Source organism: Ictalurus furcatus, chromosome 18, assembly GCF_023375685.1.
Source record: "Ictalurus furcatus strain D&B chromosome 18, Billie_1.0, whole genome shotgun sequence".
NCBI lineage: Eukaryota > Metazoa > Chordata > Actinopteri > Siluriformes > Ictaluridae > Ictalurus > Ictalurus furcatus.
The window spans coordinates 2,671,571-2,695,000 of NC_071272.1; the positions used below are offsets into that span (position 1 = coordinate 2,671,571).

At 41.7% G+C, this 23,430-nt stretch overlaps 1 protein-coding gene across 12 annotated transcripts in view; it reads left to right on the forward strand.

The window, feature by feature from the left end:
• LOC128622473 (transcription factor 4-like) overlaps positions 1-23,430 on the forward strand; it is a 169,034-nt gene that overhangs the window by 81,080 nt on the left and 64,524 nt on the right. For 5 of the 12 annotated variants that reach the window (XM_053649018.1, XM_053649014.1, XM_053649010.1 and 2 more), the window contains 3 exons: positions 7,949-8,010; positions 21,482-21,611; positions 23,003-23,052. In XM_053649018.1, coding sequence (XP_053504993.1) covers positions 7,949-8,010; positions 21,482-21,611; positions 23,003-23,052 — 242 coding nt within the window. The remainder of the gene's footprint in view (positions 1-7,948; positions 8,011-21,481; positions 21,612-23,002; positions 23,053-23,430) is intronic. The other 7 variants (XM_053649020.1, XM_053649011.1, XM_053649017.1 and 4 more) reach the window with 2 other exon arrangements.

Consider the following 23,430-nt stretch of genomic DNA (forward strand, 5'->3'; position numbering starts at 1 on the left):
ACAAACCTATACATCAACAGAATATAACACAAACCTATACATCAACAGAATATAACACAAACTGATACATCAACAGAATATAACACAAACCGATACATCAACAGAATATAACACAAACCTATACATCAACAGAATATAACACAAACCTATACATCAACAGAATATAACACAAACCTATACATCAACAGAATATAACACAAACTGATACATCAACAGAATATAACACAAACTGATACATCAACAGAATATAACACAAACTGATACATCAACAGAATATAACACAAACTGATACATCAACAGAATATAACACAAACCTATACATCAACAGAATATAACACAAACCTATACATCAACAGAATATAACACAAACTGATACATCAACTATACAGAAATCAGAGCTTAATTTATACATACTTTTGATTCAAGGTTTCATGGAAGTGTTTCATTAAAAGAGAGAGATTTTTCCAATAACTCTCTCTCTTTCTTTCTTTCTTTCTCTCTCTCTTTCTCTCTCTCTCTCTCTTTCTTTATCTGTCTCCCAGCTCGGTATCTCTATAAGAATATCACTATTAGAAATAAGAACGAAGGCATGCAGTTATTTCTACGCATTGCAGACAATGCGTTATTTAGTATATATTACAGCGGGCCGTATCGTATGCCTTGATGAGATTTGAGAGCGGAGAATGCAAAACGATCCAAGCTGGAATATTGACACGGATGATTTTTCTAGCAGTAGATCAGAGGGCATTGGTACATCTGTACGTCTTTTGATCCATGAGTTTGTTTAAGCACAGCTTAAACACGACAGAGAAGGAAACGCTAGACTCGGTTTGTGTGTAGGGGTATTATATAAAGACATATGGTTAATGCAACATAAGAAGTTGAAGTGAGGGGGGAAAAATAGTGCTTTCAAAACTCAGAGGAATGCAGGGGTGTGTGTGTGTGTGTGTGTGTGTGTGTGTGTGATATTCCTTCTGTCCCAGAGCATTACCTCATACAGAGTGTCACACCACAGCAGAAGCCATCCATTGCGTTATCGTTACACAACACAGACCTTCTTTCTCTCTCTCTCTCTCTCTCTCTCTCTGAGGGATTATTATTAGTTTTATTAAACATTTACTCAATAATGACGGTATTTGCTTAATAATTTCATAGGCACACGTTGTAAGCTCTCTTGAGATCGCTACACAGGCTGAAATACATTTCAGATATTTTATTGACTGAAGTGTATTATAGGCTCTTTAGTCAACCTGCACTAGAAGCATATTTAAAGCTTCTAGGCTTTCCTCAAATCAGAATTTATTACCATTTACATGTCCCCACCCCCCCGTAGAGGTCGAATTTTCTCCGTGTACGTTCTGTAATTCCGTAGCTAGCCAGCGCATAGATAGTAAATAGTGTATACGGATAAACATTCCCTCGCCTGCAGATTAAAGAAAGATAAAAAGCGTACATTAGCCCCGTCTATCATTTCAGCTGACCTACGCCTAAGACACGACGTTATCCGACATTTCTATGGCTTTTATATGGCTACAATCCTAAGCGTTTGCTTTCGACTACAAAGAGCCACGCGTTTAATTGACGAGCACCGAGCTTCCGATTCTCAGCTTGTGAAATGATCTCGGATTAAAGAAAGGCCGATTTTCTCAACGGTTTGATCCGAAAGGATTTTTTCTCTGACCTCTAACCTCTCTTCATCAGATACGTGTGTCGTAGTCAGATCACCATCACGTCGCTCTGTCGCAGCAGCGTGTGCACTTTATCCGAGGTAAGAAAATGTCACCACAGCGTCGGTGTCGGTTGAAATCATACCGTCAGTGTCGGTTGAATGATACAAGGACTCGCCGAGCGCCGCGTTTTAACCGCAACCATGATCCGCCTCCGAATTTCAAACATCCGTGCCGTGTTTTTGCCGTACAAGCAAGAGCGCGTCTGTAAATCGAGAGGCCATGTACAAGCTTTTCTCTAAAACTTGCTATTACGTCTCATTAATCACTCGTGTAGATATGATCCTGCTGTAGCATGACTCGGTTACTCCTATTGTTCATATATTTATCTAGGGTTATTTGTTTAAGTCTCATAGCTATTTATTATTGATATAAGTCGTATTATAAGTACATCTTGTCACTATTATGGGATTTGAAGTCTGGTACAGCATGTCTAAGCGTGTCGAACAGCTCGCTAGGCCAAAAGCCCTTGTTCTCGTCTTCCCAAGTCCTTGCTGAGGTAATGCAGGATACAAGCAGGTTTTTAAGGAATCCACGTAGCTGTTTTTAAGTGCTGAATTACAATTCCCCACCACTGTTGTTGTTTTTTTTTGTTTTTTTTTGTCTTTAATCTGCTCTAATACAGTCCAAGATCTCTGTCATCCCAAAGCACAAACAATAAAAGTGAGATTTTAGCATGACATGCTTTCTTTTGTTCGTCGCAAAGCTAAATAGTATTTACGATTTCATACGGCTTTCTTTTCTTTGTTGGGATTTTTGGTGGTGTAAGTAGTTAGTGCTGTTGTTTTAGCAGGCTTTTTATTGTGTGCATGCGTGTGTGTGTGTGTGTGTGTTGTTTTTATGTTCGACGCACAATGAAGAGCATTGTTCGTTTTGTTTAGGTTTTAGAGTCGTCTAAAAAACACACACGGAAAAGCCTCGTTCTCTCTGCTCTGTGCATGTCACGTATTGTAGATCGCACTCTAAATCCATCCCACAAAAGGGGAATGCGGAAATAAAAGCACGCCGGTCCTTTGTCTTCGGTTTTACGTGATAAACTGCCAAAAAAAAAAAACAAAAAAAAAACAACCCAAAAGACAAAGAAAGCATGCAAAAAAAAAAAAAAAAAACATAAGAAAATCAAAGAAATCAACATTTATTTGTGCAAATTCGCAGGTGGAGCGTATTGTACGTTGCGCGGGACATCGCAAACGTATCAGTAGACGAGAAGAAAGGGCGCAGACGAGCAAACCAACCCCCAATCCAATCCAATCCACCCCGACTAAATAAATAAATAAATAAATAAATAGAATTTAGGATTGTGCTCTGGCAAACTGCACACAGTGAATGAGAGGATACGATTTGAGCTCTAATGCCATCCTTATGCGTCTTTTAGTACTTCTCGCCATAGGGCTTGGCACCAACAATGCTGTCACCGTGCCAAGAAAAAACACCGCAGTGGCTGCTGCATTTCAGCGACTGAGGTCTCTCACAAACAAACACGCTCTCAAGTACACAAATCGCGTTCACAAATCGAGTTTATCCTTCAGTCTGCGTTTCTCTGTCAGAATTACGCCACGGAGCAGAAGTGAAATCCTTATCTGAGTAAACGTGTCAGGTTAGCAGAAAGAGAAACCCACGTACAAACGTAAAGCAATCGATCCAAACACCGAGTGCCATCCCGAGACAAACTCAGGTGCTTTTTCCTTTGTGTATCACCGTGTGTGAGGATACGGCAAACATACGTACATATGCTATGATATTAGCGAAGGTACCTGCATCCGGCTAGCAGCTAAGTTGTGTAATGTCAAGGTTTGGTGTGTGTGTGTGTGTGTGTGTGTGTTTGTTTTTTTATTGATTTGCGACAGGGTAGAGGGTGTAGGGAGGGTTTAATGGGGAGCTGTTTCGCATCAGGATGCCTGCCTAGAATGTAATCAAGCACATTCAAAAGAACTTAACAAGTGCACAGCTCTCGAACGTCCTCAGCTGAATTTTAATTTGTTGCATCTCAAGCAGCTATTGCCTATCAATCGCTTTGCTTTAAAAAAAAAAAAAGGATAAAAAAAAAATTGGAAAATAAAGATAAGTACAGAGCAGCAATTCCAATTAGAGAAGAATCAGTAAAAGGGCATCACTTAGTATGATTTATTTGTATGATGTTCTCAAGGAGGCCGTTGTATAATTGTGGTTGTATATGTGCGAGTGTGTGTATGTGTGTGTATATATATATATATATATATATATATATATATATATATATATATATATATACACACACAATACAATATATACATTTTCCCCGCCTCCTTTTTAACTTGAGTTCTGGAGATATTCCCGTTGATGTCATGGAAACCATTGTATTACTAAGAATGATTCATGTCTGTGCTGTTTGGTTTACTGCTACACACACACACACACACACACACACTGTACAACACTTCCATTAACACCTTCAGTCATCAGATTTATCCATATACACACATCTATTGAACTGCTTCACTGATCTCATTTTGTTTTGCTTGATGTTTGTTCAGTGAAGAGTTTTTTTTTTGTTGTTGTGGTTGTTGTTGTTTTTTTTTTTTAAACAAACCCCTTCTGTCTGTCATGGGTTAGCTCCTTTTGGACCCAATGAAGAGAAATCACTTTAAAGCTCGATCAGAGCGGGAGCAGACTAACAGGGTCTTATCCGCATCAGCCCCCATCCCCGTCGAAAATAAATAAATAAATAAACGAACGAACATACATTTGTTTGTGCGTTTGTTCGAACACGCAAGCTAACTACTAAATAATTAAATGAACGAACACACATTTGTTTGTCTGTTCGAACAAGCAAGTCAACTACTAAAGGAGTGAGTGAATGAATGAATACATTTTGTGAATTTTTAAAAGTGCCTTTAATTCCGAACTTGGCATGAGAAAACACCACATTATGCCCAACACCCACCCCGAACCCACCGCTCCCCCCACCCCCCAACAGCCCCCAACCCCCCCCCCCCCGACCCTGACCAATCAGGACTCTCTCAGTGTGCCAGCGTGCCAAGTTCACTTCATCACTCGCTCTTTCGGGAGTTGCCAACACGTTTTGGCTCGTCTTATTCAAAGAAAAAGAAAAAAAGAAAGGGTGGGGGAGAAATGAAAAAAAATGCTACCTTGCCTTTTCCCCCGTGCAAATCTCTTCACGGAAACCATTTTATGTCGGTGAAGTGCCGACTGTCTGAAATCCGGCCTTAAACGGCGACGCTCCAGCGATGTGTGTGCATATATAAATGCACCTTTGTTTGTTATTATTTACAGGTTACTATGCGTTATAGGAAGCCAGGGATAGCTTTGCCTTTTCCCCTCGAGACAGACGACGGCACCAGATCATTATTGTCTTAACAGGAGAAATGGCAAATGAACAAATCAGAAATGTGTGTTACACTGGATAGAAACACTTTCAACACACCTTCCTCACCTCTCTCTCTCTCTCTCTCTCTCTCTCTCTCTCTCTCTCTGTTTCCATCTCTCTTTTTTTCTTCTTCCGTCTGTCTCTCGAAACAAAGAACAAAATCCGCCATGCTGTTTGCCTCAAGTCACTTCCTGTGATGTAAAGGCTTTTCGATATACTGAATGTGACACGGCTGTTATTTTTTAATCAATCACCACTTAAGATGTCTGAGCCATCCACCCACATGTGCTCTTTGCTTATTTATTTTTCAACAAGTTTCGCTATGGGGGGAAGAAAAAAAAAAAAACAAACAAAAAAAACTTTACAGATGCCTTAGACCACCCCCCCCCCCACCCATTAATTTATTTAATTAATTGTTTCTTCTTTGATTTGGTTTTAATTAGTAATTAGTATGAATATGCTTCCTATACGAGGGCTGTTTGAAGCGTCGGCTTGCCAGTTGGCAAAAGGCTGGCGCGCATGGGATTAACTCGTTTTAACACAACAAAATGATGGGTGTATCTTGGCATTTCAAACGTTAACGTAAACCCGGTGTTTGCGCTCATATCGAGAAAAATATCGGATCCGTTTTATCCGAAATATCGTTAACGTGTGTGTGTGTGTGTGTAGAAAAAAAAAACATGAAATTCTTTTCATTTTAATTTCGTATTTTCGAATTTCACCGACGCAAATGCAGAGTGAACCGCGCATTAATTATTAAGCAGGATTAAAGGGGGAGGAATTTGGAGTTGTTCCATATTTTTCATTAACAGAGAGAGACAGAGAGAGAAATTCCTCATGAGGAAACAGGGATTTTTAAACGCTCGTGTTTTTGCCGTAATTTATTGAACGTCCGCACGATAAAATAACAATAAATGCAGGCCACGATTAATCGTAACCGCGTTAAGCTTTGTAAGCATCGCATCGGTAACGCCGTCGTGTAAATATAGAACATTGCAATTAAAGTAAAGCGTTATTTATACCGTGTCGTCGGCACTCGCGGGTTTCATGAGCGTGAGAGTAAATAAATCAGAATCGGAATCATTTCTCTTTTAATCCATTTGCCGTTCTGTTCTCGTTGGATCTCTCTGCAGATTGTTCGGTACATGGTGTTCTCCGACGGAACTTATTGAAGAGCTGTGTGTGTGTGTGTGTGTGTGTGTGTGTGTGTGTGTGTTCATGAAACGATTGTACTCATGACATTGTCTTTAAGATATGATTTGTAAAATATGTCCCCACACCCACACACACACACACACACACACACACTACAGCCGAAGTCTGGCACCGTGTAAGTTCTGGCTGCTCGAGGAGTGTGTGAAAGACGATTATGAATGGCACCTTCAGAGGGACTGATAAGGTGCCATTTCCGTGTTAATTCTGCCTCCTCGATCTCAGCTTGGCACAAAAGCAGCAGAACATCTCGCTACCGTGGATCCCCTCTAGCCATAATTACACATCTCAGAGACCATTCAGGCTGATTTTCGCCTTCAGTTTGCCGACTCGAGCGTCGTATCTTCTCCCCGAAAAATCTGTACACGCCTGGGTAAATACGATAAAGCGAATAAAATATCGAATAAACGCGATTCTTGTCACCGCGATTTATTAACGCGGGACAGAAACACACGTCGTTCTCTCCACGTCAGCGGTTTTGCGGAAACGCACCACATCCGCGGCTGAATACGACACGTACTAACGACAGAGATGATCTGCAGCTGGATGCCAAGACCGGTGTGCATTTCTGTTTGTTTGTTTGTTTATTTATTTACGTATTCATTTCGAATGATTTATTTCAGCACAGCAAAAGATCCGCCAACAATTCGCCGCATTATATAATCATCAGAATTTTCTAAAAAGGCTGCTTTACCTCTGACTAATCGTCTAATTCGCGGCTTTTTACGTAATAAGCGGTTGTCGTCCGTGCACCGAGGACGCCCGCGAAGGGAAACTTCTGCGTGACTCAGAGAGATCGGGAGAAGGCTGGTTTTTATTTCAGCAGTGCACGTCAAGCAGATATACGCAAATACTTGATTAAATTCATATCGTTCCAAAAGTGTTTCTTCGTAATAAGCTGTTCCGCAGCTGAGAAGGTAATGATATAGGATTATTTTCCCTTACGTAACCGCTGTCTCCGACACGCAACTGACATCTTGTTGGGAAGATTTCATCGGATGTAAAAAAAAAAACAAAAAAAAAACAACAAGCTAAAGCTGTAACGAATGATAATAGTAATTATTAATTCATTTTAAATCATATTAAGTGCTAATTAATTGTTATGATATTTTATAATATATTAGTTTTTATTATTATTTCAGATTTTTTTTAATTAATGTATATTCTGCGGGTTTGGATTGCACATTATTATTATTATTATTATCAATACTATTACTACTACTACTACTACTACTAATAATAATAATAATGTTATTAAATGTAAAAGATTAATTAATTATCATAAGGTATAATCAAATAAATCGTATTATTTGATGAGGAGACAGTGGACAATAACCGATAAGACCTATTCATGGCAAACACAAAGGGTACTTTAGTGCTTAAAGACAAGCAGCATCTTTTTCGATACACATTTGGGGGCTGCATTCGGTCCTGACCACAGAGTGTCTGGCTGCAATCCAAGGGCAGTATGGGAAATCTGAATGCAGCATGTGTTCATATATAATTAGGTGCCTCCACTGAGGGACATTGACAAAGCTTGGTGTATGGTGTGTGTGTGTGTGTGTGTGTGTGTGTGTGAAATGTTGTTTCCCAGCTGCAGGTGTTAAATCACTGACTAATGACTCTCTCTCTCTCTAAACAGGTAAAACAGAAAGAGCATCGTACTCGTACTGTCGTGACTCGAACCTACACGGGTGCCATCAGGTACGAGTCCCTTTTCATTCTCCGAAAAAAATTGCTCTTGACTTTCTGCTTCTGTTCCTGATTTTTCTGTGCTGAATTCCTGCACTGTGCTGCTTTTCACTGCTTCCTTACAGGATCACTAAAAGGTGTCCCATATCTCCGCCTTATTCATTTTCAAGTGGCTTCATGTTTCTGAAAAGCGCTGGAGATAACCGCGACGACGTCAGCGTATCGTAGCGTCTCGCTCGTCGCCGTCGTAGTGGTCGGGAAGAGACGTATCTACACACCGTCTTACTCAAAGCAGTCACCGAATACGAACGCGCGAACGAGTAACATCCATTCATTGTAAATGTTGCCGTCGTGAATATTTCAGGCTTTCCGTGAAACGCCACGTTTCTCCGGTACCGAACATCCTGCTGTCACTGAAAACACTGCTGTCTCGGGTGTCTAGAAAAACGATAAAGTTGGGGTCTTGTCACTGATGAAAAATTAGCTGGTATTGAAATCAATCTTTTTTTTTTTTGACAGCTGACAAGACAGAGCCATCAAAGAAAGAGCATGCGAGAGAGAGAGAAAGAGAGAGAGAGAGAGAGAGAGAGAGTGAGCACACGTCCTACCCTTAAAGCTTTTGTAAAACTTTCTTATCCGCACTTTATTGCTTATTTAAGTCTTGGTCGTGCTCCCACTAGAAAAAAAAAAACACACTGTCCGAAATCATATTTTTCCCTCTTGCCAAAATTAATATAATTCGCTGTCACAAAAGTTGTTTTTTATTGCTCCAGTATAACCCGTGTTTGATTTACAGCGTTCGCTTCAGCGGAGGTTTGAGCAAGAGCTGCATTATTTCAGCAGTGCATTGAATAATGAAAGTGTCCCTCATGCACCTGCTAAAGCTCAAGATTTGGCCTTTTGCAGGGATTTGGGATCTAGCGAAATCTCTCAAATGTCCAAACTGCGTAATAACGTTCCCTTTCCCTTTTTTTTTTCTTTTCAAATCTGCAGCTGTAGAAATCCCAGAAAGATGTAGAAGGATAGTCAGCGCCGATATTACCGCGCTCCTGTAGTGTTTAGACCGGACACGCTGGCAAGAACCCATTCGTTTTCATCACGTAGTGCGCGCGAGGGCCGCGTTCAGAGTCGAGGTACGTGCTCGTGGCGAGGAGCTCGTTCTGAAATCGTGCACGTCGGTATTCAGGCATTAGATGTAACTAAGGAGGCGTTGCTCATGTCGAGGACCGAAGTCTTATGGAGGAAATTACGGGCGACACGTACTTAAAGTGAGCTGTAAGTGTCGCAAACGCTTCAAACTGTGGGCACGCTTTCTTTGCAGGAGAGCACATCAGACTGAGGAAAACTCAAAATGCGTATGCATTATGATCTCATCACCTTGTTTCATTATCTCCATAGTGGCAACAGAAAGTTGTGTGCTGATATAAAAAATATAATAATAGTAATAATAAGAGTATGTGCTGGATGAAGTGCTGTTTTATAAGCTGTTGAATAACATGTAAAATGCTGGGAGCCATATTGTTAAATCAAATCGAGTTTGCGCTGGTTAATGTAATTATGACTAAGATATGATCGATGTATCACACTACTTCTGTTAGATGCTTATTACGTTTGCCGCCTTTCCCTCCATATAGCGCCATTTTTAAAAAAAATAATAATAATTTTTGAAATTATATGACATTGTAGTTGACAGGACAAAAAATCAGCATTTTCTATTTTAAGTTAAGTGGTCTGGACACTATTGAGAAACCCTGTCTCAGACACATATACTCATGGAAGATCTGGCAACCTCAGAGGCAAGGTCTACACAAAGGTGATTTGAACCCAGAAAATCGATTTATAACCAGCCTTTGAATACAAGGACGATTTCCTGCGTGAATATTGCAGGAAAGTTTTGAATTTAAGTCGCAAACTCTAAATTCGGTCCTAATACTAAATGTGTTCGAAAGTCTGATCTTAAAACAGACAAATCTATTTCGATCAGCTTGAGATACTCTTGTGTGGAATGTAAATGCGTCTGAAGATCCTGTTTATATGGAATAATGCTGATTATAGTGCTGTCTCTTAATATGGAACATCTAATATTCTCAGTCCAGGCGAGTATTGGTTATTGTCTCTACTGTTCATGCAACACCTATTGGATTTATACTAAGGAATATCATTTAGTAAAGACTGCAGATATTTGGGTGAAACCAAACACTGCATTCCACAAAAAGAACATCATACCTACAGTCAAGCATGGTGGTGGAAGTGTGATGGTGTGGGGATGCCTTAATGCTTCAGGAGAACGTCCCGTCTTCAGTCCGTAAGTTGAAACTCAAGCGCAACCGGATTATGCAGCAAGACAACGATCCAAAGCATAGGAGTAAATCCACCTCTGAATTGCTCAAAAAAAAAAAGGCTAAATTAAAGTTTTGGCGTGGCCTAGTCAAAGTCCTGACTTGAACCCATTGAGATGCTGTGACAGGACCTTAAATGAGCAGTTCATGCTCGAAAAACCCTCCAGTGTGACTGAACTAAAGCAGTTCTGCAAAGAAAAGTGGACCAGAATTCCACCACAGCGCCGTGAAAGTCTGATCTCCAGTGATGGGAAGTGTTTGGTCGCAGTTGTTGCTGCTAAAGGTGGCAGAACCAGATTTTAAATTTAAGGGAGCAATTACTTTTTCACATGGGTGATAGGTGTTGGATAGCTTCTTTTTTCTTTTTTTTTTTTTGAAAAAAATAATAAAAACTGCATTGTGTGTTTGTCAGGTTGCCTTTGTTTCATGTTGTATTTCGTTTGAAGATCGAAAACTATTTAGTACGAGATACACAATAAATCAGCGAATACTTTTTCACAGCGCCGTAACACTGTTACTTGATTGGGTCGTGATAAATATGTTGTTGTTCTTGTTGTTGTTGTTGTAAAGGCATTTTTGCTTGGAGCTTGTCGTTTGTGATGTTATACAATATTGTTAATACTGATTCCTGTTATGAACTAAGCACACACACACACACACACACACACACACACACACACACACACCTCTAAGGCACTGTGTGCTCATTGACTGTTTAGGCCAGTCAGAAATGAAAACGAAACACATCCTCTTGCATCTCTGTACAGGAACTACACTGTACACACACACACACACACACACACACACACTCAGCACGACAAATCTGAACATATTCTCTTACATTGGGTTTCAAGGTCATGGGGTAATGAGCAAGCTGTTAACAGCATTTAAGATTAAAAGCAGATTCGGCTTCATTTCTCAAGGTACGCCTCGTACATGACGCGATATTGAGACAGTTTCGGCGTGTGTGAATATACACACATTGACTTAGCCGCTTTAGCGACGCGAAACGTTCTGAATAAAGCCGTCAAATCGTCTGCTTTGGTTTCATTCCCAAAACGCTCGCTTGTGTTAACCAGGCGATTTGACAGTGTTTGAGACTTTACTTCATATTTAGTGTTTGTGTTACAGCAGTTCCACTTGAGATGTTTACCAGGTTATTTTTGGCTGTGAAAAAGAGGCAATTCACACTTTTTTTTCTCCCTCTTTCCTGTCTTCCTTTTCTTTCGGGGGAGTTTTTTTTTTTTTTTCCTTCCCTTCTTACACGGGTGGTGATTTGCTACGAGATGCTTATCACTCCTCTCCTCCATTTGGCTGCTTGTCTTTCAGAGTTTTCGTCTCCCTGTTGCATGTTAACGTGTTAATTGCCCCTTGTTAAGGGCTTCATTTTAGAAAGGCCTGTGTCATCGTGTGCGTGCGTGTGCGCGTGTGTGTGTGTGTGTGTGCGTGTGTGATGTGCCTAAAAGCTACCGTTCTCTTTTTTCACCTGTCGCTTCTTCTCATCCAGCTCCTCTTCCTTCGCTAACGTTCCACAAGGTGATGAGAGCCACAAATCAACGTGAGGGCTCTCAGACAGCCTCTCACATGCTCTCCCCTTACACACACACACACGCTCTCTCACACACACAAACACACACACATGCACATTCTTCCACACTTTATTTCATTGCCGATTGGGATCACGACAGGAGAACAACATATCAGTGTTCTTATTTTCTAAAAAAAAAAAATGAATAAATAAATAAACTAACACACACAAAAAAAACCTGAAACATAGTCAATTAAAGGGTAGATAAACACACACACACACACACACACACACTCTTCCTCTGATGAGTTTTAGAAAAAGTGCCGCATACATTGGCATCCTGCATGAGCGCGGTGTGAAAGGAGGTAAATTTGCGACAGCGGTGTAAATGATTCTGTCTGGTTTATACTGGAGCGCGTTTGATCATTGCCGTCGGAGCGTGTGGGCAGGTGTGTGATGCAGCAACACTCGGTGTGTTCAGGTGTCTTTCAGGCTGAAGCTATGTGCATATGATAATTAGCACGTTAGGGTGTTGTGATACGTTTGGATACTAATTGTGTGTGTGTGTGTGTGTGTGTGTGCGTGTAGGCAGTTGATGCACGCATACATCTATATCATTAGGATGATTACACTCCCCAACGTATTTTGAGACAAATGGAGTGACCTGTCACAGGCAGAGGTGGCGAAGCTCGAGGTAGAGAATACTGCACCCAGAATAAATACTGAGGATGGGATCACTGTGGGTTGTGATGACCTCCACTTTTCTGGGAAGGCTTTCCGCTAGATATTGGAGCCAGGTCGTGGGGATTTGGGATCATTCAACTACAGGAGCGTTAGTGATGTCAGGCGCTGATGTTGGGCGAGGAGGCCTGTGTGCAGTCAGCGTTCAGATTCATCCCAGAGACGTAGTAAATGATGTTTTATAGAATATGTAGATGGAGTTTAGTTTCGCGTGCGGTTGGAGTTTCAAGGTTTCCGTTTGAGTCAATGTACAGGATTTGCTGCTATAGTTTCTTTCATATTGGTACTTGCGATTGGTGAAATGCTCATAAGCGAATGCACAAATAATAATAATGATACTAATAATAATGATAATACTAATAATGGTGGCTTAGTGGTTAGCAGGTTTGCCTCACACCTCCAGGGTTGGGGGTTTGAGTCCCGCCTCCGCCCTGTGTGTGTGGAGTTTGCATGTTCTCCCCGTGCTTTGGAGTTTCCTCTCAGGGTTCCGGTTTCCTCCCCCAGTCCAAAGACATGCGATGTAGACCGATTGGCATCTCTAAAATTTCCCGTAGTGTGTGAATGGGTGTGTGTGTGTGTGTGTGTGTGTGATTGTGCCCTGTGATGGGTTGGCACTCCATCCAGGTGGGATAGGCTCCAGGCTACCCGGAAACCTGTGTAGGATAAGCAGTATAGTAAATGGATGGATGGATGGATAGATAATAATAATAATAATAATAATAAGTAGCAGAAATTTAACGTCGGACGGTACAGTTGATTGTTGTGGAACGTCTGCAAAACTAGTTCGTTTCTGTTATCATTTACATTATTGCAACCGTCAAGAGCGATTAGCAGTCATTCCCTCAAAAGCCTCTTTTTTCTTTTCTTTTTTCCTCATTTCCTACCAAATTTGGTCTCGGCCAATCCCCACCCCCTCTCTCTCGCCTGTCATGCAACAGCTACTAACCAGGTAGGGTGAGGGCGAACACGTGCTTCCCTCGTGATACGTGAACCCAACCAATCACATCTTTTCAAACTGCTGGTCCTGCAGGGCAGCGTAACACACTCGGAGTAAAATGCTCTCTGCCCTTTTCCACATTCACGAGCTCACAGATGCTCACGATCAGCTAGCGTCTCTGTGATCGATAGGGGAGAGAGAGAGTATGCCATCCCTCACACCCAGCGAGCATGGCCAGCTCTGCTCCCTTGACTCCCGGTCACGTACGGGTGTGGAATCATTCGGATCTCGCGAACTCCTGATGATAGGGTGAATGCTTTTCTGCTGCGCCACTCAGAAGCCTCTTTTTCCTTTTTTTATTTTTTTTTTTTAAACAGAGCATAAAAAAATGCGCTCTTGTGCTGTTTCTGGGAAACCACAAAATGCAAAGCCCTCAGTCTAGAAGACTTTACAGCTCTGACACCGGAGACTCCTTCCCGAAGGGTCTCCTCACAGAAAACATCACAAGATCAGCTTTTTAAAACGGTAAATCGTTCGGTTTACAGTAGGTTACATGACACGTTCGCTGTACAAGTCCATATGATTGAGCTGATTCTATAGAAACGATGGCGCGTGAGAACCAGCACGTTAATATAAACCTGCGGCTGACAGAGCTGCTGTGGTGAGGCAGGTTGTGGCTGGTGGATGAGTAGGCCTGTCTGTGTGAGTCGGACGTGGCTCTGAGTCAGCCTGATCAACCCGGGCTTCTTTTTCCAGACAGATTAGTCGACTCGCATTTCCGGAAACCTTCAGAGCCGTCGACTGCGAAAATACGGCTTTCTTTCTATTTAATGTCTCTCAAGTGATTATATCATTTGACTTTCGACCTTCTCAGCATCTTCAGCCTGAAGCTGTAAAGGATCTGAGTGCCGGTAGTAACGTGAAACTTCTAGTCATTTACTTCCAACATAGACACCGTGTAGCAGCTGCTCTCTCTCTCTCTTTCTCTCTCTCTCTCTCGCTCTCTCTCTCTCTCTCTCTTTCCCTTTCTCTCTCTCTCTCTCTCTCCCCCCTCTCTCTCACTCTCTCTCTTTTTCTCTCTCTCTCCCTCTCTCTCGCTCTCTCTCTCTTTCTCTTTCTCTCTCTCTCTTTCCCTTTCTCTCTCTCTCTCTCTCTCTCTCTTTCTCTCTCTCTCTCTCCCTCTCTCTCGCTCTCTTTCTCCCTCTCTTTCTCTCTATCCCTCTCTCTCTCCCTTTCTCTCTCTCTCCCTCTTTCTCTCTATCTCTTTCTCTGTCTCTCTCCCTCTCTCTCTCTATCTCTCTCTATCTCACTCTCTCTCCCTTTCTCTCTCTCCCTTTCTCTCTCTCTCGCTCTCTCTCTCTCCCTCTCTCTCTCCCTTTCTCTCTCTCTCGCTCTCTCCCTCTCTCTCTCTCTTTCTCTCCCTCTCTCTCTCTTTCTCTCCCTCTCTCTCGCTCTCTCTCTCTCTCTCATCGGGAACATGTGTGTAATATGACGGCAGTGTGCATGTGCAACAGCTGTTTTTCCCCCCCTCCTTTTTTTAGATCTACAGTATGGCTTCCCTAGAGACTGCCTGTAATAATTTAGACACATCTGCCATTGCAAATAGACAGGTTATTTTATTTTATTATTAAGCGTCTCGGTGCATGTGCGTTATATTTATATTCATTGTTTCACTTCTCGTTCTCTAGGCTTATCAGCCTTTGTCCATGTTTCGATTGCAGTCATGAAGTCATTTTGTCCGAAAGTGTAGCTAAATACCAGTCCATAAGACGATTCAGCGCAGTAGTGTGGTGTTGGAGGCATGATACGCGACTCCATATAGTAGTTTGGGTGTGATCGTATTGTGATGTTGAGGTGCTTTGCTGCTGGGGAGGAAAAAAGAAAAAGAAAAAAAGAACATAAAATTGGAGTTTGAGTGCAGGCTGGTCAGGATCTGGAATGGAAAGGTCATTAAAACCATGCTGTAGAGAGGGAGCGAGAGAAAGAGACGGAGAGACGGCGGATAAAAAGAGGCTGGGTTTTTCCCGTTCAGATGTGTTCAGATCAAACAGCACATTAGCGGTTAGCGTGCCGCAGCAGCTGCTAGTGGATAAAGAGCAGGTCCGATCTGTCAAGAATCTGCTTTAGTGAGCCTGACACCTTCACTCACACACACGCACACAGACACGCACACACACACACACACACACACACACACACACACACACACACACACACACACACACCGCCTGGTTCACACACATGAATGCATTGTTTGTATTTCTGTCTTTCTCTTTTCGCCTTTCTTCTAGCGGCAGAGTCATCAGCATCAAAGCTTGCTGTTTTTTATTTGTCATCAAGATGTAGTTTCTGTGTGTGTGTGTGTGTGTGTGTGTGTGTGTATGTGTGTGTGTGTGTGTGTGTGTTTGTGATAAGAGTTTGGGGGCAGGGTAGAACTGTTTATTTATTTATTTTTTTAAATCAACACCACTGGCAATTTAGAAAAGTTTACATATCACACCCAACCCACGCACACACACACACACACACACACACACACACAAGTGACACACAACAGCTGCATCATACGGTTCAATATTTGAGCAAGTATACAACAGAACACACACACACACACACAAATATGTATAGCTTGAATGTATTTAGTTCCCGTACACAATAATTAGATCAGTTCTTATGTGAATTATGATAGACAAGAATAATAATAATAATAATAATAATAGCAATAATCGATCAATGTTCTGTGCTTTTTGGCTATTTTAAATGTAATTCCGTTGTTTTGGTACTTAGATGTATGTTCTGCTGTGTATTTGTTTCAGATTTGATTATGAGGCATCTCTCAGTTTGCCTGTATATTATCTATTATTTAAATACAAAACAGCACAAAATCTAAAGGTTCATTAGTGAAGATTTGTGGTTTATTTTGATCATGATTAGGTCTTTAACAGTTATGTAGGTTGGATTTATGTTTGAATTATTTATTTTATTTTATTTTGGGTTTTTTTTACTCCTTGGGCCTACCCCCCTGACCAAACCCCAACCACCGCCCCCCCTACTCGCCCATCTACGGTAGCCTGTAGTAGAGTGTCTATCAACGAACCGATGCAAGCAGTCAGGACAAGAATTCAGGTTTCCGAATGGGTTTTCTCGGCCGTCTTGTACACTTGTGCCGACGTCATGGCTATATTTTTTATCATGTCCTATATCAATTCCAGGTCACGTGTAGACGTGAGAAAGTAAAAAAAAATGACTATCGCACCCTTAAAGGCTGTAGACTTTCTTTGTGTGCCACCTCTTGGTGCTCGGCAGACGCAGTAGACTGCGGTTCTGTTTGGAATTCTGTACAACTCTCTCGAACAATGTGTCTAGACATAAGAAACCCCACCTACTTCATTTACTTTTAACAAATTCTTTTAAACTAATGCCATGTTATGGTAGCTGTTAGCTAGTTGTTGGAGGTCACTAACATAAATAACCTGTTCAAGTGTGTTAGTAAAAAACGTGACATTTCATAGATGCTATGGGTAAAGAGCTGCTGAGGATTCCGGTATGAGGAACATCAACAGCAAAAGTTTTTATTTCTTAATTTCATTTTTTCATTTCATTTTCTGATGCTGTAAGTAAACACTGGCTCGTTGATTATAAACACGCTGATCGGCCCGTTTCTTTGTAGCTTTTTTAAAATTAAGTTTCTTTTCTTTATTGTTTATTGTGTTTTCACCCTTCATGCTCTTTCATTCTGTTTCATCATTGCATGGTAAGGTGTGTATGTCCTGTTAAATCAATTAACTAATTAATATGGAATACTTTCTAAATTCACCTAAGATGCCCCCAACCTCAGACACACAGACAGATTTTGTTCTTATCCTTGTGAGAAACGTCTATTGACATAATCTTCGTAACCATAAAAAAATATTTTGGCTATCCTGTCATTGTGAGGACATTTGACTCTATCCTATCATTGTGAGGACATTTGACTCTATCCTATCATTGTGAGGACATTTGACACTATCCTATCATTGTGAGGACATTTGACTCTATCCTATCATTGTGAGGACATTTGACACTATCCTATCATTGTGAGGACATTTGACAATATCTTGTCATTGTGAGGACATTTGATGCTATCCTTTCATTGTGAGGACATTGACTCTATCCTATCATTGTGAGGACATTTGACTCTATCCTATCATTGTGAGGACATTTGACTCTATCCTATCATTGTGAGGACATTTGACTCTATCCTATCATTGTGAGGACATTTGACACTATCCTATCATTGTGAGGACATTTGACAATATCTTGTCATTGTGAGGACATTTGATGCTATCCTTTCATTGTGAGGACATTTGACGCTATCCTATCATTGTGAGGATATTTGACGCTATCCTATAATTGTGAGGATATTAGGCTCTGTCCTATCATTGTGAGGACATTTGACGCTATCCTATCATTGTGAGGACATTTGACAATATCTTGTCATTGTGAGGACATTTGACGTTATCCTTTCATTGTGAGGACATTTGACGCTATCCTATCATTGTGAGGACGTTTGACGCTAACCTATCATTGTGAGGATATTTGACGCTATCCTATCATTGTGAGGACATTTGACAATATCCTTTCATTGTGAGGACATTTGACACAATCCTGTCATTGTGAGGACATTTGATGCTCTTTTATCAATGTGAAGACATTTGACTCTCTCCTATCATTGTGAAACATTTGGTCTTTTTTGAGCCTCACAAAGTGCCAAATATGTATGTAATTATAAATCATGTGGCAAAAAGACACACACACACACACACACACACATACATTCTGCTACATTATTACAGTCCTCCTTAGCAGCCTTCTGACCTCTGCACCTCAGGAAGTGTCTCTCACTGCTTTGAGCGCCAGGACTTGTTTCCTCATTACTCATCACAGTGTGTGTGTGTGTGTGTGTGTGTGTGTGTGTGTGTGTGTGTGTACGTGTACTTGTACAAGTACGTGCATGTTATGTGGAAAGCTTTCTGTCTGATGTTTTCCCCAAAGGACACACATTAGCTTTTTTATGTAACATACTTTTAAAAAGATTTAATTTGGATTTCTTTTTCATCCAGTGCATCTTCATATGAAAATGTGCAGTGAATCAGTGAAGTTCTGTTCAGATGCTCTGTGTGTGTGTGTGTGTGTGTGTGTGGTGGGGGGAGCTGTCTGTGGTCATTAAGCAGCAGTTTGATCACTGTTTTGGACAGGGAGTGAACTGCAGCGTGGCACGCTGCTCTCATCTTGAAGTGGCTTAGCGAAAGTTTAAAGGAAAGCATGCGAGGGTGTGCATGCGTGTGCTGCGTGGGTTCGGGTGTTCCCGAGTCCTTTCCTTCGGGACTCGGTTCCCTACAGAGAGAGCTGACAGTCCGCGGTGAAAGCCTTTGCTGTGGCACACACTCACACGACACTCATTCATAAGTCACGTTGCCATCAAGGTTCCAGAAGTAAAGCGTCGCTGAGGTTTTGAGTATAATAGTGCAAAAATGTAGAGAACATGAAGGAGGTTAAGACTGAATCTCTTAGGGTCTGAAACTCACTGCTCACAGTTTAACACGTTGAGTCTGTTTTTGCTTTGTGCTGCTATGAGCCTTGTGTTTGAGCAGTCAGCAATGATCAGGAGGACAAGCTCCACCACAGTCCTGCCTGGTTTTTGGAAATATGGTGCAATAGTTTTCTGGGGACCAAACTACAAGTGTTTGATGTAGAAACATGCCTGTTAATTCATCATTCACACAAACTCACACACTCACATGTTCACCTGCTCATTTACCCATTCACTCAATCACACACACACACGCACACACGCGTTGAGTTGCTCTGTCTCCGTCTGTATTTCTCCTTCTTATCCCAACACACTGTTTACATTTCTGTTTATTGCACTTTTGTAATTATGCTAATGTCTTTTCCATTTTTTGTAATCATCATTTGGTGGCCAAGTAGGCATTGTGCTCCCCTGTTATTAACGCCGAGTGTTAATCCTTCATGCCGCTTCAGGTGTTCCTCATTTATCTTTGTTAATATTTTCTCCTGGATGCCAGCTGGGTACAACGGTGCCAGGTCTGAAATAAGCAGGCACGGAATTGTTGAAATTGATGCCCTAGATGCCCAACTTTGACCATGGGAGCGCTCTGCACGTCCTTCAGTTATTTATTTATTTTCCCGTCTAGTTGCCACGACGACGTCGCCGGGCTTGAGAAAAGTGTCTCCGAGACGAGACGAGACTCTTTTGTTTTAGCCAAAGCCCCCTTCACCCGGACTAAAAAAAGCTCCTTAACTACGTACCCTAGAGGGAGGGAAGGGGGCCAGTGACTTTATTTAAGACAAGGCCTCTTTTGTTTTAACATGTGAAAGATGGGGGGCGGGGTTGGGAGCTCCTGTGGCCCTTAATTGGCCCATTTAATGGTGTTTTGCATGTGAATGGTGGCCTAGCGGAGCATCACTAAAGTCTGTTGTGTCTAAGTCAGTGATTGGAATTTAGATTAGACCAAACACTTATCTCTCCTCGATCAACTCTACTAATTAACGGCCGGTAACAGGCGAGTTAACTCTACAAACTTTTTTCTTTTTGTAAGGGGGGAGTCATCACACACTCTCACTCACACACACTTTCTCCTCTTTCTCTCTGTTTCGAACTTCCGTTTAGCACGGACTGATATACTTCTGAGATGAAAAATGAGTTTGTAGTGTGTAGAGCAGGAGGTAAAAACACAGAAGTACCCTAACAGGGAGGTTAAAGAGAGGATGTGCTTGCTCAGGGTAAGTGCGTGCTTTCTCAGCATCCGACACAGGAAAATGTACACAATCCGAATGAAAATGTCATATTAATTCTGTTCTAGATCGTTCCAGATATACTTTGTTGTTTTGTTTAGCAGGTAGACACGTGCAGTGTATATATTTTTCCTCTTTATTATGATCTGCTGTGTGTTTCGTCGAGTTCAGCGACGTTAATTTCTCGTTTACTTTGACCGTTGTAAATCACGTAATTTAGGCGTAATGAAACAGATTATAAGTAACATTATTACACAGAATTATCTCATTATGATCGCGTGTTATAATATGGATTCGGGTGGTACAGTGGGTAGCGTTGGCGCGTCACAGCTCCAGGGTCCACGGGTTACTTTCCGTGTGACGTTTTGGACGTTCTCCTACACGAGAACGTGCACCTGCATGCCGGTAGCTGGTTTGGTATCTTCAGATTGCCCCCAGTTTCGAAAGTGTATGTGCTTGCCTGGCGTTTTCTTTTGTTCTCCTCGTCCACTTCCAGTGTTCCCGCGACAGACTCCGGATCCACCACAGCCCTGACCGGGATAAAGTGCTAACCGAGGATGAATGTATAAATAATATGGAGCTGTAATAAGGGACTAATTAAAACTCTACTGTGTGTCATAACCCCAATTTGTCATCTATAACCATTTCTCATTCAGCCTGTGTGCACTTCTCAGGCAGGCTTCCACTTCGATCGCTTTTTGTTTAACCCAGAGACACCGTGAGACACTCACGCGTCCCTCACGGTGTACGATTTGTTAAGCTCTGTGTAGTTGTAACAGAAGGATCTGTGTTGTAAAGTTTCATACTTTGAACGCGTTTTAAGCTTTACTCTTACAATCATAGTGTGACTACTTCTACCGTTTTGTTGGATTTTTATATGCAGTATATTTAATATGCAGAAGACAGTCTCCTAGGTGTAATTGTCAAATACGTTAAAATGATTAATGATTCAAATAACAGTCGTATATTGAAAGTTTTAAATACGATTATATCCAGGCAGTAAAGGTTTGTCTTATATTTTATGCGTGTTGGTGTAAGACAAGAGTAAATCATTTTAAGGGTTGTATTAAAATCTTGCTATTAATAAAGTGCTACCCGTGTGTGTGTGTGTGTGTGTGTGCGGGTGTGCCTGTGGTGCAGCAGGGCATCATGGGAGGCGAGATGGGAATGGTGAGTCCCGGGACGGTTTCCCCCACTAAGCCAGGCTCTCAGTATTATCAGCACTACAGCAGCAACCAACGGCGAAGACCTCTACACAGCGACTCTATGGGTAACATCTTCATCATCATCATCATCATCATCATCATCATCATGACCACCAGCGCCACTGTTCTGTCATCTTTATCACGCCATCTTTCATACAGTCGCTGTCCTTATTATTATGACCACAATTATTAGCCTTAACATCGCTTCCTGATGATACCTCATGATCATCATTACCACTGTCACTACTATCATTATCATCATCATCATCGTCGTCGTCATCACTATCACCATTATTATTATTATCATAGTGATCAGTATTATTTATTATTATCATTATCTTCACCTGACATATCTCTACCTAATACATTAACTGCACAATGCAAAGTTGTCCATAATGAATTCATTTAATTAATTAATTAATTAATTAAGAGATCTATTACATACAGACGAGTGACGAATTAAAGGAAAAACACAGCGTAAAAATGTTTTAGTAAAGTGCTGGGCGTCGACGAGCCTTCAGGACAGCTTTAATGGCACGGTTTCTACACGCCTGTGGAACTGTACCGGCGCGATGAACACCGTTCTTCCAGAAGACGACGGTAGCGGAGAGCGCCGTCTAACACGTCGCTCCAAACCCTCTCACACACGTTCGGCCCAGTCGAGATCTGGCAACCGTGAGAGCCGTGGCACGTGATCGACATCATTTTCATCACCTCGCCATTCAAAACCATTCAGTAAGCCCTCGTGCCCTGTAGATAGGGGCGGAGTCATCCTAGAAGAGTCCACACCCATCCGGATAGAAATGTTTCATCCTTGGGTAAAGGTGATCAGTCAGAGAAACTCTGTATTGATTTGCAGAGATGCTTCCTTTTAAGTAGAGACAAAATGTCACCTGTCTGTATTTGTAATGTGTGAAAACTTATTATTATTATTATTATTATTATCCGTCGAACTTAACTGTTCCAGTCACTTTGAATTAAAACGAACGCATCCCTCGATTTAACGGATCAGACGACCAGTCGTGCCGTGTTCAGCGTCCCGGTGTTTGCCGTCAAACTCTCCACATAGCGTAATTAGATTTTTTAAAGTATCTAAATATGCTAGTGCTTCAGAAATCATGCTCCCAGGTTCGAGCCTCGATGCCCTCCAGGCAATTTGCACTTCTTTTCATATCTCATGAAAGTCTCACCTTTTCATGCACACATGCACACACACACACATCCCCTCCTCCTCATCTTCCTTCAAAAAAAAAAAAACCCTAGTTACCTTTATTTCGGGTTGTTTAGGCAGGTTTTGGATTTTGTTTACTTTTTGTGTCTCATGTATAAGACGGCAGCTGGCTTGTCATATCACCTGTCTCATGGTTAAAATGGAGTGCTCTCAACTGAAATGTGTTACTGACATCATCACACGGGGGGAAAATAAATAAATAAATAAATCGTCTGATTTTTTCAGAGGTCCAGACAAAGAAAGTGCGCAAAGTTCCGCCCGGCCTGCCGTCCTCGGTAAGTCATGCCTTTTTATTCCTGCTGTTTGGCAGCGAAACGATATTTTTACACATTCAGGTCTGTGTGTCATAACGCATCAGCCAGTGTACCGGTGATGTGAGCGTATGAGTGACAGGTACATTTGCGTCGATATTTCCACTCAGTCACACACGATAAGACGAAGGCGGTCGTACAGGATACGTCCGAGTTTCAGTTACAGCGTCTGAGCTTTCTGACATCCTGGCTCCGATCTCCGGCGTTCCTCTGTGCGTTGCTCACGAGCGAGTTCCGTAAGCGGCAGTGTGTTTCTTTTGTTTGTGTGAACACACCACACTGATGTGCGTATTTATGCGTGCTTTTCATATGCTTGACAATGCTGCTGTTGCGATGCACGTT